The sequence below is a fragment of the Saccoglossus kowalevskii genome, chromosome 3, assembly GCF_978046115.1.
Source record: "Saccoglossus kowalevskii chromosome 3, keSacKowa6.1, whole genome shotgun sequence".
NCBI classification, from domain to species: domain Eukaryota; kingdom Metazoa; phylum Hemichordata; class Enteropneusta; family Harrimaniidae; genus Saccoglossus; species Saccoglossus kowalevskii.
The window spans coordinates 17,557,665-17,574,331 of record NC_140643.1 but is presented as its reverse complement, the minus strand read 5'-3'; the positions used below and the strand labels follow the sequence as shown (position 1 = coordinate 17,574,331).

The window sequence follows — 16,667 nt, the reverse complement described above, 5'->3', positions numbered from 1 at the left end:
TTCAGCTAAAAAATACATGAGTTTAATATCATAACCATGGCAACAACAGTCACCTACACTTTGTTTTAGCTTGCCCCTTCATAATCATTACAGGCAACATGGAAATAAAAATATATAATGAAGATTCCATTCTTTCAAGACCATTTTCTCAGAAATGCCATTGACCAATTCAAATTCAAGGCCGGCACATAGAGGATATATGGCCTTTTAAATCTGCCCATTTTTTTGTTTCACGATCACATAAAAATAATAGTGCAAACCAGCAATTTTAATTTTCCATGCACATTTCTGTCACCTCAGAAAAACAACCTGGTTCACTTATTTCACCATATATTGCTAACTGTATAGTGTTACGTCATTCAAACTGTTCTATTCCTTTGATTCAGTACATTATTGCATGCAGACCACATATGTTGTGATACAGGCACATACTTCAGATTTCTGGATCGACAGACACAGACAAGTCATAAAATATTGTCATTCTAGTTGTACATTCAATTCTATGTATGTCACTCCCAATGATTAATATTTTCTTGTTTTATCTTATTGTTTGCATCCATAACATGACTTGGTTCAATTGAAGGAGCCGTCAATTGCTGAGTAGCGTACAGTGAAACACCACTACCATCCAGATTGTTGTACGGTATCTGTTGGTGGTGCATGGCTGGTTGGTATCTTTTCCGTTTCCTGGCACTGCCAGTCTCTGCCGGCCGGATAGCTTCACTGTTTGTGTTTGCTCCACCATATTTCACAACATCACTGTTTGGTAAATGTTCCCAATGGTACATGTTTAAGTTCTCCATTGCTGCATCATGTGTAACCTTAGCATTGTGTCCAGCTTTTAATCTTTCGTATTCCTCTTCAATCTTGGCAGATTCAGCACTGATTAAAACAATATACAACATTTAGATGTCATGCCAATGGATGTCAAAAAATTTGATGAATACCCCGGTAAACAATATTCAAACAAACTATAGAGTACCATCAACTGAATCTTTAATCCGGGCAGAGTTCTTTTCAAAGCATTATTGTGGATAGAGGCCCACTAGCAATAATTTGGGATTCACAATGGAGCTTAATTGTGTAAGTTGAGATATCAATACTATAAGAACTAAGTGTATGTGAATGAAGACTTACTTTGTTATATACACATGTACTGTAAAATACTTTATTTTAGCTGGAATTAATTTTTGCTGAAAAGACTTTTTGGGTGTTTTGTATGGAATTTATTTTCACTGATTTTCGATGAGCTGAATGTAAAATATAGGAAAAAAAGTATATTCGCTGGATTTCATTTTCACTGAATCATTCCTTCAGCGAAATAGAGAAAATTAATTCCAAGCGAAAATAAAGGATTTCACAGTAATATTTCCTATTTTAAGTTGAGATATCAATACCATATGAACCAAGTGTATGTGAATGAGAACTTACTTTGTCATATAATATTTCCTATTGTAAGTTGAGATATCAATACCATATGAACCAAGTGTATGTGAATGAGGACTTACTTTGTCATATAATATTTCCTATAGTAAGTTGAGATATCAATACCATATGAACCAAGTGTATGTGAATGAGGACTTACTTTGTCATATAATATTTCCTATAGTAAGTTGAGATATCAATACCATATGAACTGAGTGTATGTGAATGAGGACTTACTTTGTCATATAATATTTCCTATTGTAAGTTGAGATATCAATACCATATGAACCAAGTGTATGTGAATGAGGACTTACTTTGTCATATAATATTTCCTAATGTAAGTTGAGATATCAATACCATATGAACCAAGTGTATGTGAATGAGGACTTACTTTGTCATATAATATTTCCTATAGTAAGTTGAGATATCAATACCATATGAACTGAGTGTATGTGAATGAGGACTTACTTTGTCATATAATATTTCCTATTGTAAGTTGAGATATCAATACCATATGAACCAAGTGTATGTGAATGAGGACTTACTTTGTCATATAATATTTCCTATAGTAAGTTGAGATATCAATACCATATGAACTGAGTGTATGTGAATGAGGACTTACTTTGTCATATAATATTTCCTATTGTAAGTTGAGATATCAATACCATATGAACCAAGTGTATGTGAATGAGGACTTACTTTGTCATATAATATTTCCTATTGTAAGTTGAAATATCAATACCATATGAACCAAGTGTATGTGAATGAGGACTTACTTTGTCATATAATATTTCCTATTGTAAGTTGAAATATCAATACCATATGAACTGAGTGTATGTGAATGAGGACTTACTTTGTCATATAATATTTCCTATTGTAAGTTGAGATATCAATACCATATGAACCAAGTGTATGTGAATGAGGACTTACTTTGTCATATAATATTTCCTATTGTAAGTTGAAATATCAATACCATATGAACCAAGTGTATGTGAATGAGGACTTACTTTGTCATATAATATTTCCTATTGTATGTTGAGATATCAATACCATATGAACCGAGTGTATGTGAATGAGGACTTACTTTGTCATATAATATTTCCTATTGTAAGTTGAAATATCAATACCATATGAACCAAGTGTATGTGAATGAGGACTTACTTTGTCATATAATATTTCCTATTGTAAGTTGAGATATCAATACCATATGAACCAAGTGTATGTGAATGAGGACTTACTTTGTCATATAATATTTCCTATAGTAAGTTGAGATATCAATACCATATGAACTGAGTGTATGTGAATGAGGACTTACTTTGTCATATAATATTTCCTAATGTAAGTTGAGATATCAATACCATATGAACTGAGTGTATGTGAATGAGGACTTACTTTGTCATATAATATTTCCTATTGTATGTTGAAATATCAATACCATATGAACCAAGTGTATGTGAATGAGGACTTACTTTGTCATATAATATTTCCTAATGTAAGTTGAGATATCAATACCATATGAACTGAGTGTATGTGAATGAGGACTTACTTTGTCATATAATATTTCCTATTGTAAGTTGAGATATCAATACCATATGAACCAAGTGTATGTGAATGAGGACATACTTTGTCATATAATATTTCCTATTGTAAGTTGAGATATCAATACCATATGAACCAAGTGTATGTGAATGAGAACTTACTTTGTCATATAATATTTCCTATTGCATGTTGAAATATCAATACCATATGAACCAAGTGTATGTGAATGAGAACTTACTTTGTCATATAATATTTCCTATTGTATGTTGAAATATCAATACCATATGAACCAAGTGTATGTGAATGAGGACTTACTTTGTCATATAATATTTCCTATTGTAAGTTGAGATATCAATACCATATGAACCAAGTGTATGTGAATGAGAACTTACTTTGTCATATAATATTTCCTATTGTAAGTTGAGATATCAATACCATATGAACCAAGTGTATGTGAATGAGGACTTACTTTGTCATATAATATTTCCTATTGTAAGTTGAGATATCAATACCATATGAACCAAGTGTATGTGAATGAGGACTTACTTTGTCATATAATATTTCCTATTGTAAGTTGAGATATCAATACCATATGAACCAAGTGTATGTGAATGAGAACTTACTTTGTCATATAATATTTCCTATTGTATGTTGAAATATCAATACCATATGAACCAAGTGTATGTGAATGAGAACTTACTTTGTCATATAATATTTCCTATTGTATGTTGAAATATCAATACCATATGAACCAAGTGTATGTGAATGAGGACTTACTTTGTCATATAATATTTCCTATTGTAAGTTGAGATATCAATACCATATGAACCAAGTGTATGTGAATGAGAACTTACTTTGTCATATAATATTTCCTATTGTAAGTTGAGATATCAATACCATATGAACCAAGTGTATGTGAATGAGGACTTACTTTGTCATATAATATTTCCTATTGTAAGTTGAGATATCAATACCATATGAACCAAGTGTATGTGAATGAGAACTTACTTTGTCATATAATATTTCCTATTGTAAGTTGAGATATCAATACCATATGAACCAAGTGTATGTGAATGAGGACTTACTTTGTCATATAATATTTCCTAATGTAAGTTGAGATATCAATACCATATGAACCGAGTGTATGTGAATGAGGACTTACTTTGTCATATAATATTTCCTATTGTAAGTTGAGATATCAATACCATATGAACCAAGTGTATGTGAATGAGGACTTACTTTGTCATATAATATTTCCTATTGTATGTTGAAATATCAATACCATATGAACCAAGTGTATGTGAATGAGGACTTACTTTGTCATATAATATTTCCTATTGTAAGTTGAGATATCAATACCATATGAACCAAGTGTATGTGAATGAGGACTTACTTTGTCATATACTATTTCCTATTGTAAGTTGAGATATCAATACCATATGAACCAAGTGTATGTGAATGAGGACTTACTTTGTCATATAATATTTCCTATTGTATGTTGAAATATCAATACCATATGAACCAAGTGTATGTGAATGAGGACTTACTTTGTCATATAATATTTCCTATTGTAAGTTGAAATATCAACACCATATGAACTGAGTGTATGTGAATGAGGACTTACTTTGTCATATAATATTTCCTATTGTAAGTTGAGATATCAATACCATATGAACCAAGTGTATGTGAATGAGGACTTACTTTGTCATATAATATTTCCTATTGTATGTTGAGATATCAATACCATATGAACCAAGTGTATGTGAATGAGGACTTACTTTGTCATATAATATTTCCTATTGTAAGTCGAGATATCAATACCATATGAACCAAGTGTATGTGAATGAGGACATACTTTGTCATATAATATTTCCTATTGTAAGTTGAGATATCAATACCATATGAACCAAGTGTATGTGAATGAGGACTTACTTTGTCATATAATATTTCCTATTGTATGTTGAAATATCAATACCATATGAACCAAGTGTATGTGAATGAGGACTTACTTTGTCATATAATATTTCCTATTGTAAGTTGAGATATCAATACCATATGAACCAAGTGTATGTGAATGAGGACTTACTTTGTCATATAATATTTCCTATTGTATGTTGAAATATCAATACCATATGAACCAAGTGTATGTGAATGAGGACTTACTTTGTCATATAATATTTCTTATTGTAAGTCGAGATATCAATACCATATGAACCGAGTGTATGTGAATGAGGACTTACTTTGTCATATAATATTTCCTATTGTATGTTGAAATATCAATACCATATGAACCAAGTGTATGTGAATGAGGACTTACTTTGTCATATAATATTTCCTATTGTAAGTTGAAATATCAATACCATATGAACCGAGTGTATGTGAATGAGGACTTACTTTGTCATATAATATTTCCTATTGTAAGTTGAGATATCAATACCATATGAACCAAGTTTCATGATTAGATGATCCTTACACTCTTGTTCATCTATGTTTGTCTTCATAAAATACAGAACCTATGCAATCATACATAAATAATTAAAATACAAGAAACACCTGTGATTTTGTTAATGATATAGTTCATTCCTAGCCATGTATTCTTCACCGCTTTATTTGACCTTGAGGTATTTTAGATATGCCATTTGTGTAAGGAGTTTGTTGTGACACTTTGTGTTTCAGAGTCAATAGCATTCGAGTCAAGGATCAAACAGGGTGGTATACTTCACTAGATCATTCACCACATTTTTTCAGCGTACAACAATTTACTGATAGTACTTTTTTACAATTATTTGGTGAAAGTGATTGATTGATTGACGAATCTGATGCAATGAGCATTTACACTGTTCTGTGTCCATATGCTTAGGTTCACACGACAACATTTTATCAGAACTGAACTAATAATTGCAATTAACACACAATTAACTCTTGTGTGTTTGTACGAACACGACCAGAAGTTTGTCTTGTTTTATTTAAAGCTGAGCTAGAATAATGCCCTTTTCATGAGGTTATTGTTCACACAGTTAGGTCATGTCAGGGCTCAGTTCTATCAGAGTTCAGTTCTATCAGAGTTCAACCCAAAGGGTTTATCGATGCCGAAGGCTCAAGTCTTGTGTAAATGATATATTAGATTTTACACTATAATAATGCAATATAATATTAATAACCAAACAAACTTGCCGTTTTCCCATTGCCGCTGCGAATATTCTCCACAGTGCCTAGACCATCATCCTCCAGTGAGTAAACACATGCTGTCAAAATCTCCTTCGGTTTGAGTCCATCTCTACCAACAAATCTTTTCTTCTCAAGTAACTGACTGCCACTGACGATTCTGCCTGGTGATGTTAGAATCACAATCTCGCTTTTAAATGGATTTTTGGTTGTACTTTTTGGTGTCTCTATGGTAACACTCTCCTCAAGCTCAATAGTATCCTGGCAAATAATTAAAAAAGAAAAACTTGTTTCATTTAATAGGGCAAACAAAAATAAAGCAAAATGTATGCACTGTTGTTGAAAACACAAACACAAAGTATTTTTTTCTTGGCTTAAAACTTTTGTGTTTCTGTTCATAGAATGCTAGGCATTAATTTGTTCAGTGCATATCATCTAACAGCCTGTAAATATTTTTATTGAAGGATCATGAACAGTGGTTTAGTGGGCAGCTCAATGAAAGTATGTATCATTCAATCCAGGTTGACGTTATATATCACCAGTGGCCAGTTCCCACATTTACCTTAATGAGCTCTAAGGAGTCACAGTTTATTTTCCTACCACTGAGGAAGGCAGTCTGGGCAATGCTTAATTTCACCAGAGCATGGGCCACAGCAATGGATCTTTCAGATATGACATTTGTTGGTATGTAATCTTCATTAACAACAGATGATGCCGCATCGACTAGAATATGAATTGGTGCAGCCAATCGTAAAACTTGACCTTTGGCTTTTGTGAGTAGAGCTGAACAAATAAAATGAATCAAAACAGAGGCTGAGAGATCATTGTAAACACTGAAGGGATAAATCTGCAAAAATAAAATTCAGTAAAAATACTTTTTTTCCTAATATCTTGCATGCAATTCGTTATATAGAACAAACCAAACATTAATACTAAGAATATTAAGCTTCCAAGATAATTGGTTTATAATGTTTTTTCTCTATATATTAGGAAAATGTTTGTATTTTTACACTTTCACATGTAGACTGTCGACAGTCATCGGGCATAATGTAATTATGTATCTTTAATAGACATTCAAACACTAAAGGCATTTGATGGGAAATGCAAAGCATTTCAACTTTAGTCCCGACAGACTGGCCCTGTCTGTAGGTTTCTAGTTGATATGAATAATTCATAGTTGATGCTGACATCTCGAAATAAGTTACATTAACATAATATATGCAAATTTATTCTAAATAGGATGACCTCCTGGATGCGTTGATTGTTTACATTATCAACACAATGAATACAGTCACTACAACCAAAAAAAAACAAAGAAAACTATTACTGGTATATATTGCCTAGAACCAAGGAAACAACGTCCATTGTTTTTGGCAGTCAAATAGAAAATATAGAAAACCAGTGGAGACTATTTCGCGGGATCAGCAGAACTATGACTTGCGAAGAAATTGAATTTGTTGTGGCAAATACGATCAATCTACATCTTGCCAGTTCGTACATGTCCAGAAAATATAAAATGCATATGTCAGGAATTTTTTGTGTCATGATATCAAAAAATGCTTATACGATTAAATAATTCGTCTGCTGTGTCGAAAGTGGCGCAATCGTGTATCATACAGTCAAAACACACATTTTCATATGATTTTTGATCAACCTAAAAATAAGTAGGCTTCTACCTAAATTTACAGTTACATTCTCACTTTGCAGATCTATGAAATACCATCTTCTGATCAATATACACCATCTAACGTTAAATTGTTGATTAGTAAAATTAGCTGAGACTATGAATTCAAGCAAACCTCCTAAATTAATCTAGATTTGTAAACATTAGACACTTTGTTAATTAATTTTGTTAACTAATACCCTCCAGCACTCCCAAAATGAAATAGGTGGAAAAGATGGGGCAAGACATCTACTTTTAATATATCATATATTATTAGCTAACACATCATTATTATTACGCATTTTATTTTTTCAACTTGTTCTGGGAGTGATGTTTTACATATTTGCAAAGTGGCAATGCAACTTTACACTGATCAATGGTACATCAAGTCTGAAAATGTTCATATCAAAGTAATCACACTCAAGAAGTATCAGCAACAACAACCATAACAGAAACAACAACAACAGAAATGTTACCCGCTCTATTTCCTGCAAAGTAAAACAATCTCCTAAAAAAAAGAAATATATACAACATCAACTCCAATCAACAATTATAAATACTGGTAGTAAGTCATTTCAAAAGTTAAGTTTAAAAAAATACTTACAAGAAAGAAGACTATCCCTGTGTGAAAAATACTTCAACTCATGTTGGAAGTAGTTGAATATGTTTTTGAACATTCCACTTTCTTCATCAATGGTATATTCTATGGGTATGCTCCTTCTTTTATTGCTTTGTGATTTGTTTGCAGTTTCTGTTTCAAATAACAGATAGCTATCATCCCCTTTCAGTAACTTATCCCTCACAGCATTTGATTGACTCAGAGCTTCATCATCATCGTTCTGTCGTTCTATCCACAAATTAGCACCAACTATTGCTATTTAAAAAAATTAAAATATTTTTTTTACTCAGCCATCTCCAAGTGAGTTAGTTATTTTTCCAACAAAGTATTGAATTTAGAAATCAAAATTTGATGACAAAAATATTGAACAAAACCAGCAACTATAGTGTGTAACACAATTTTGATGCTCAAAACTCAGAAGCACTTACTTAGGTAGGTTTATACAAGTAGATGAAACTATGGGGACATGCACCGAAGATAACATAGATTACATGGAATGATACGAGAAACACACACTACTAGAAATATAAAAATCTATGTTTGATAACCGCATACAGGTAAATAATTCAAAGTGGGAGGCCCGTCATCTGCGCATGCCGTGGACTGCCGTAGCTTGTCGTTGTTTACTATCTACCCATTAGCCTTTGCGCTATTGTCGCGTTATGCGCAGATGACAACCCTCCATTTTAAATAAAGTCATACCTAACGTTTTGAGCATGAAGTCTGATATCAAATCTTCACCTGGCTGTATTTTCAAGCTATCATAGTCACCGTATACTGGAGCCAGATATAAGGTGTGACTTCTCACGTCTTTTATCAATGCCTTATTTGTGAGTGGCTCACTGAAACCCACCAGAGGTAAGCATATCATCTCAAGATCAAAGCTGGACACTACAGACACAACAGTCAAAATTATAAAACTGTAAATTCATATATGAAATATTTTAGAATAACTTTTTTTTGTAATGCTGAAAATGGAACTGACAAGTCACAAAAAGATACATGTTAGGTAGCTCAATATAGTTTGATGGAAGTGAACTTGCAGGAGTTCACACATGAGAATATGTTTTATCATCCACATAATTGCATAAAGCAAACTACTTGTATCTGTACAAATAGACTTATACCCCTGCCTTTTTATTTTTTTATAAATATAGTTTCAGGCACAGAGTTTCAAATTTCATTCTTTTTACATATGACCCTGTATGGCAATAAAGAATCTTCAAAAAATATACAAAAAAAACGAAAACTTTAATGACACTGTATTGACCAACCTTACTTATTTATTTATTTTATTTTATCACTTACAATACAAAAAAACAAAACAAAAAACGTGAAAAGTGACAAAGCAAATACATATGGAAAAGGCAATGATAAAGAATGGAAATGGTAACAAATCTAAGAATTTTGAAAGGTATTAGGTAACATCCATGTCTAGGAGGTGTTGCTGTCTAGATTCAAAACAAATTCACAAATATTAGCCTAAAGGAATTGACAGGGATTAATCCAAATTTGTTGTTGAGATTTATTTTATTGAAATTTTAAATTTTTACTACCATTACTCACATGTTATATACTATTACGACTACCACTAAAAGAAACAATTTTCAATTTTTTTCCCCCAAACCATAGCTTTAAGTGTCTTTATATAACAGACATGACACAAATATCTAACTAATAGTTTTTTCCCCAGGATACAAACAGCATGACAGTACACTGTCACAGTGGTTTTTTTTTTACTGCCATCCCTTCCGACACTGCCAGTCATTTTCCTGGGCGCTACAGTTCAATTTATTTCCACTCTGCAATTAGCTGATTGCAATTAAATTTCAACTAATAATTTACCAATATAAACCCAGATCAAACTTCAATACATATACAAGGTTAGTAAATGAGAGCAAACTGAAAGGGAACTAACATACCTTGCGCACCACTGTATGGGCCAGGCTGGTTCAGAGTTTGACTTTGAGAAACCTCGCTAGACACTGTCGCTTTTTGGTGATCCAACAACAAAACAGCTCTCATTTTCTCTAAAGCTGCTTCATTTAAAGTCCATGATGACGCATATGGAGAACGTACATCCAACTCCTTTTGAATAGCTGCTGTCAATTTCAACAGATACTTGTATATCGATGACTTACTGCTTCCTAAGTACAAAAGTAAAACAAGCGTCATGTATGTGTTAGTGTGCATGATGCCTATCTTGGTTAATGAGAACACTTATCGTATATATTTTTGAAGATTTATTTTCAGAGAAAAAAATTATAGGAAAAATTATTATAACCAGCCAGGGCACTATAGGTATAATTTCATCCAGTGACTATAGTCTTTAGAGTCTTCAACCTACCAGTAGGCATTCCTAAGAAGCTCCATATTACAACAGGCTCCGTCCAATAAGAATTTGGAATATGTACATCAGTAGGCTGCATGCAGTAAGACAGAATAGCCAGTGCACATTCCAGGATTGCGATAGGGGGTGCACTGTGCAGGCGTCCTAACACTTCACAGCTCTGTTGTAAAACACAAAGGAATCAAATAGTATTGTCTCAGTCAAATAGTTCAGAAACAGAGTACTTTGAATAAAGCATCAACTTCAAACATTAATTTATCATCAAAGAAAAGGGCCAAGTCAGTGTATCTGTTACGTAGAGATATATAACATAAATCCCAGATACAATTCAACAATTGATGCAAAGTTTATTAATTCCTGAGCAATTGCAACAATTGACGTGTATTTTTTCTTATTATTATACATCTGTCACTGTAATGCCATAAGTTACAGCGTGCCAGAATTTTGCGGTATTTTATGGGGTATTTTCATTCTACCATATTAAGGAATGTTAATTCCAAATATGGAATGATTACATGTGTAAGCTTCCTCTAATAATCAAAACAAACATGGCTGCCACCAGAGTTTGACCAGACTCCACACAAAGAAGTTGGCTGATTCTGTTCCAAACTTTTTGGATTTTGGCATTCCCATGATGTATCATTGGGAGGAAAAGATGTATAATAATAAGGTTATTGCGAGGATACTGCAAAGTATGCACTCAGACAGTATGTCGTTGCACCTTTGCTGCATGTCCGTCGATCGATACTCCCTCTGTACTGTTCTTCGTGCATACTTTTTGGTATCCTCGTAATAACCTCATACTAATGGACATTTAATATTAAAATCAGATATTAACATAAATGTTGAACGGAATAAAATGATTTATATTCTGTCAACAACTATTTGTAATGAAAGATATACACATCATTTCAGACTATTTTTACCATTAAATTACAGTACAGTCTGAAAATAACTTGTATGAAGCTAGCTTGTCCAGTATACTTTGCTATATATTATATATATTAAGTTGAAAATATTGATGACAATAATACTCACTTTGAAAATTGTAAGTTTTCATGAAAAGGCAAAGCCAACTAATTGCCATCTTAGGCATTACACTGAAATTGTACTAGCGATGTCCAAAAAAAATGCAAATAACGGTTCCTCAAGGATACAGTTTATTTTAAATGTGCATCTTAATACATGTATACCATATCCACACACTCACTTACTGTTTAAACTATTACCAAATAATGAGAAAAAATTCTATCTAAAAAAACATAGCCAAGTAGTATAGCTTGATTGTTTCACAAATACACAATTACTCATCATTACCTCACATATTTTCCGGGGTAAAAGTGACCAATCAAAGCGGTTTTCCAATTCCCAACACATATGCACGTCAGCATCACTGTAAATCATTTCTTAAAAAAAAAAAAATAATAGAGAATGAATTTATATATCAGCTGTAAATGTTTTAGACAACTTGGTATACAATTTATATACATATACATTTTGGCACTTTGAGAAATATTCCTTTTAATTCCATTAATTTTGTATTTGAATATACTCTATTCAAAATTTCTCGTGAATAAAAAAACAAATTTTAATTATTTTACTGGTGTTTTATTGATGAAATATGTTTTCATCACTATTGCTTATTGCTATGTAACATTTTGAGCTTTTTTTGAACAGTTTTTTCTCAAAAAAACACAGGTTGACAGTGAACAAACCAGAACGGTTAAAAAATGGACAGATCTTCACAAGAAATATTGTCACTGCTCTAAAATATGTGACCACACATTCTAGTAATTTCTACTAAAAGCTGCCAAAACTGGGTCTGTTAACAATACAATTACATTATAGCATTTTTGTGTCCTGAATTTCATAGGGGAAAAGTAAATACAATATGCAAATTAGACATATTTGAACAGTGATCTAAGATAGTAAACAAATCATCTAAAATTTTATTTATTAAAATTAATTAAACTCTGAACTAAATAGATAATCACGGATGTCATACTGTGTTATTTCTTAGTAATTAATTATGGTTAAAATTTGTACATAAAGATGTACATGGTGAAACATTACAAACACTGCCAATAACATTGACAGAAATTCTATACAAAGTATTGTTTTCCTTCAATTAGTTTTGCACTATTTTTTATCATGATGAATTTGCTGTAATTTTGAATATCCACCTGCAGAGTTTCTAATGGACCACATATGAATCATAATAAGAAAATCGGTTAAAAAAGACCAGTGAATAAAATTCCCCCCTTCGAAATTTAATGGTCGGTCCCTTACAACTAAACCGGAATTGTTGAATGGGCATAAACGATACGCGAAAATCACTTTTTTAAGTATACAATAGAACTGTTATCCATTGTATTCCCTCAAAAACCTTTCCTTTATTAGCGAAACAGAACGAATATCTATCCAAGTCATTTGTTGGTGTTCTACCTGGGGTGATTTTAGTCAATCAGACGGAAGATAAAAACAAGCAGAATTCGGTTTGATTTCAAAATGGCGAGATTTCTACAGCTCAGTTTATTGATCGTTGCTGCAGTCACGCAGTTTGCAGGGTACTGTTGCAATGACGATACGTGCCTAACTCACCTCGAGTGTCCAGTTTCTCTCCGTCGTGTGGAATTCCTTGTAATATCTGTTTGTGTTTTCATTCAGCCAACAACCAACCAAGAACACATTGTATCTACAACGCTAGTACAATGCGCATGCGCGAAGGGACTTGCCATTATATTCCCATTTTATATGCAGACAGAAATGGGTTTGGATTTTGCAAATGCAGTTCATGAAAAATCTTATCTAGCAGAATCCTGAAATCGAATTTTGAAGCCACTCCTAAAATAAAATTAAGTGGTTTGATTATGATACACAATGGGAATGTAACTTTAAATATTGCGTCGATATGATTTTCCTTGTAGTAAGAGCAATGGGCGTCATTTGATAACAATAAACTGTTATTACTCTCGGCGAAACAAAGGCATTTCCTTTATCTGTATAAATATTTATAAATTTCACAATTCGAACTGAAACAACAAGTTTCTACACCGTTTTCATGCGGCGTGAATTTGTTTTATGGACATTTATACAAATATTTATTATAATTATGATGTCCATTCAAATCCAAAGAAGACATTTTATTATCTGTAATGTCGTTGACCGATTTACTGCCACGAACGCAACAGATTCCAACATATTTGCTAACACTTGATATTGACTAAATTAAAAAAAAATGAAAGTACAGGTAGTACTATTCACTGGCGGATCTAGAAATTCGGCAAGGGGCGCGCTCCTATTTACGTGGACTGGGGTTGTCAATTGATTTGTTTTTATTTTTTGCGGGAAATCTGCGCGTGTCATGTGTAAAATCATGAAGTTATTTTCAGCAACTTGTCCTAATATTTTTTAAAAATTGCTATTTTTGGAATAATTTATAAATACAAATTTCATTTTTGCCGCTTTTCAAAACCCAGATTTTTGAAATAATTGAGACAACAAAAAGTGCTTGTTATTCACATTATTCATACTATATATACATTTTTCAGCATATGTCACCAGCCTACAATTTGAGATATGGCATATTTTCTACGGTAAAAGCATTATACTACTGCCAAAATAGCCACCATCCATTAAAATACAACCGTCATTTTCTCGAATATAAAGCTGGTGACCCCATTTTTTTTTAAATCGATATCCTTTGATTCAACTGCCATTGATATGATTAAAGATGAAGGAATTTTGTTGGCCAGAAAATATCTAGGATGTTTTGAGTGATATTCACTTAATTAAAAAAAAATTATAAAGGGCGAACTAAAACCGTTTTATGGCTCACGTCGGAGACGCCGTGTGGCGTGGATTTGACTGGACGGGTTTCACGCTCTCTGTGCGTAATATGCTCGGTGAATCTTTTTTGGCTGAGGGGATGATGTGTTTGTTTGTTTGTTTTATATAGTGATATTGGGAAGCATACTACTTTTTTTTTACTTTTTTTTCTGACGCCGTCAATGGTCATTCATACAAGACATAATATACGGGTATAAGCCTGAACCGAAAAACGACACTTTAGGCGGTCGTCTTCCTTGGGGGGCTTCCCAGCGCATGGCGTTGGCATGTACGGATTAGAATTAGAAGTGTGGGATGTCGGATCCCCGCCACTTTTATCAGCATTTTGTAGAAACCAAAAGTTCTCTTTTTTAGGATTATGTATAGTTCATCTGTTCAAGGTCATGTAGACGTTTGACTACTTTTTATATGAAACAAATGTTTTTGAAATTCAGTACCCAACCCCCTTAATAGCTAATATTGCTAATATTTTTGTCGCCAAAGTGATTTACAGAGCAAATTTCGATTCCCCGGGCGTCTCTAATAAATGGCCTATCCTAACCGTTGGACTGAATTAAATATATCAAAAAAAGCATAGAAGATTGGGCGAAAATCGGTCGTTTTTGGCATCGTCGTTTATTCGCTCGGAAACGCAAGGGCGATAAGACTATATTTTCAAGGACGTAAGTCGTATAAGTCGGACTGTTTATTTTAACAATTCCTTATTGGAATGTCTCCCTTATGAATCGTTCTCAACTCTCCAAAATTTGATAATGATACGAGCCCAGAATAGACTTCCTGTTCGTCGCTTTTAGCAATGTTTGTAGCAATGTTCACGCCAGTGTACGTAAAGACGCCGGCACACTCAGGAATTCGACAACATTTGCGTGAGCGTTTTTCTCGTAATTATAGAAGCAAATAGATGGAAACACCGCTTGCATCACTCATGACGATCGATGACTCGAAATTTGTCCAGGATAGCTGTATTTCATGTTCATTTCTATGCAATTTGTCTACATTTGTGATTCTCACTTTCTGTGTATGAAATCGTATTGCAGCGACGACCGACAGATTGCTGCCGGATTTCTACTATATGGCTAACTCGACTCGGGCAACTTTTACTTTCTATTTGACGTTTTTTGTGTGTCGCATTTTGTATATGCCAGTCAGATATTGACAAGTAAATAAACTGAACGGAACTTAGTCAACATGGAACTCGAGTGTCACAAGTATTCTCCGAAGATAGTCACTATCTAATTTATTAGGATTCTTGCATGAAGTCACAGAGATAGGAACAGTGCATAGTTATGGCAAAGGAAAGCAATGTTTTTTTTTCTGTTCAGGTTATGTAATAAATTATGTTACTAATATTTGATGGGTATTTTTTGTGGGTGTACATGTATGTATGTACTAAAATATTATACACCTATTAAAAACATGAAATTTAAACTCAGCTTACAGTCATATAAAGTAAAGGTGATTATCCAGAGTGATTTTGAATTTGTAAAATTGTCCCAAAATGCTGTGACACTGTATCTAATTGGTGGTGGGAATTAATTGCTAAGCCAGATTTTGAACAAATATATTGATGAATAACAATGACCGCGAAAGACGCCCATCGCGAAGGTCTTGTTTTGACAAAAAAGTGTATATTTTTGACTTTCCGTTTTAGTCAAAATATAGTTTTAAGACCGCCCATGTACTTAGTATTTAGAACTCTTATTACAAAGTACTAGGAAGCCTACCCCAACATCATCACCTAAACAAATCCGTATCGCTAGTAATAGTAACCACGCAACAACTCCGAACATCAAGTTTGGGGACATGTAAGAAGCCTGGCGTCGGCATGGCATTCTTGCATTGGAAGGCTATTCGATACTTGAAGAATATCATTCACGACGTCCTCTCGAGACGTTCTGATAGAGCGCGTCCTCTAACGACGACGGCGCCCGCGAACACGTACTTGCTGACGCGTTTCACGTCACACTCGTCACTCATGACGACGTAGAAAAACAAAGCATCAAGTCCAACAGAGAGTCATTCGACAAACTGTTACGAGCCGTGAAAAAGTCATTCTA

At 33.2% G+C, this 16,667-nt stretch overlaps 2 protein-coding genes across 2 annotated transcripts; both read right to left on the bottom strand.

Annotated features, from left to right (window-relative positions):
* Nucleotides 1–1,482, bottom strand: LOC146747523 (uncharacterized). Its single transcript, XM_085496506.1, has 2 exons — nucleotides 1,432–1,482; nucleotides 1–882 (listed from the first exon to the last, which is right to left on the bottom strand). Exons 1-2 carry the CDS (start codon nucleotides 1,437–1,439, stop codon nucleotides 510–512), a joined length of 381 nt encoding a protein of 126 aa, XP_085352632.1. The 5' UTR covers nucleotides 1,440–1,482; the 3' UTR covers nucleotides 1–509.
* A 3,872-nt stretch (nucleotides 1,483–5,354) lies between these two features.
* Nucleotides 5,355–11,563, bottom strand: LOC146747522 (uncharacterized). Its single transcript, XM_085497324.1, has 8 exons — nucleotides 11,483–11,563; nucleotides 10,759–10,921; nucleotides 10,334–10,558; nucleotides 9,114–9,302; nucleotides 8,397–8,666; nucleotides 6,692–6,912; nucleotides 6,139–6,390; nucleotides 5,355–5,477 (listed from the first exon to the last, which is right to left on the bottom strand). Exons 1-8 carry the CDS (start codon nucleotides 11,561–11,563, stop codon nucleotides 5,355–5,357), a joined length of 1,524 nt encoding a protein of 507 aa, XP_085353450.1.
* Nucleotides 11,564–16,667: the final 5,104 nt, after the last annotated feature.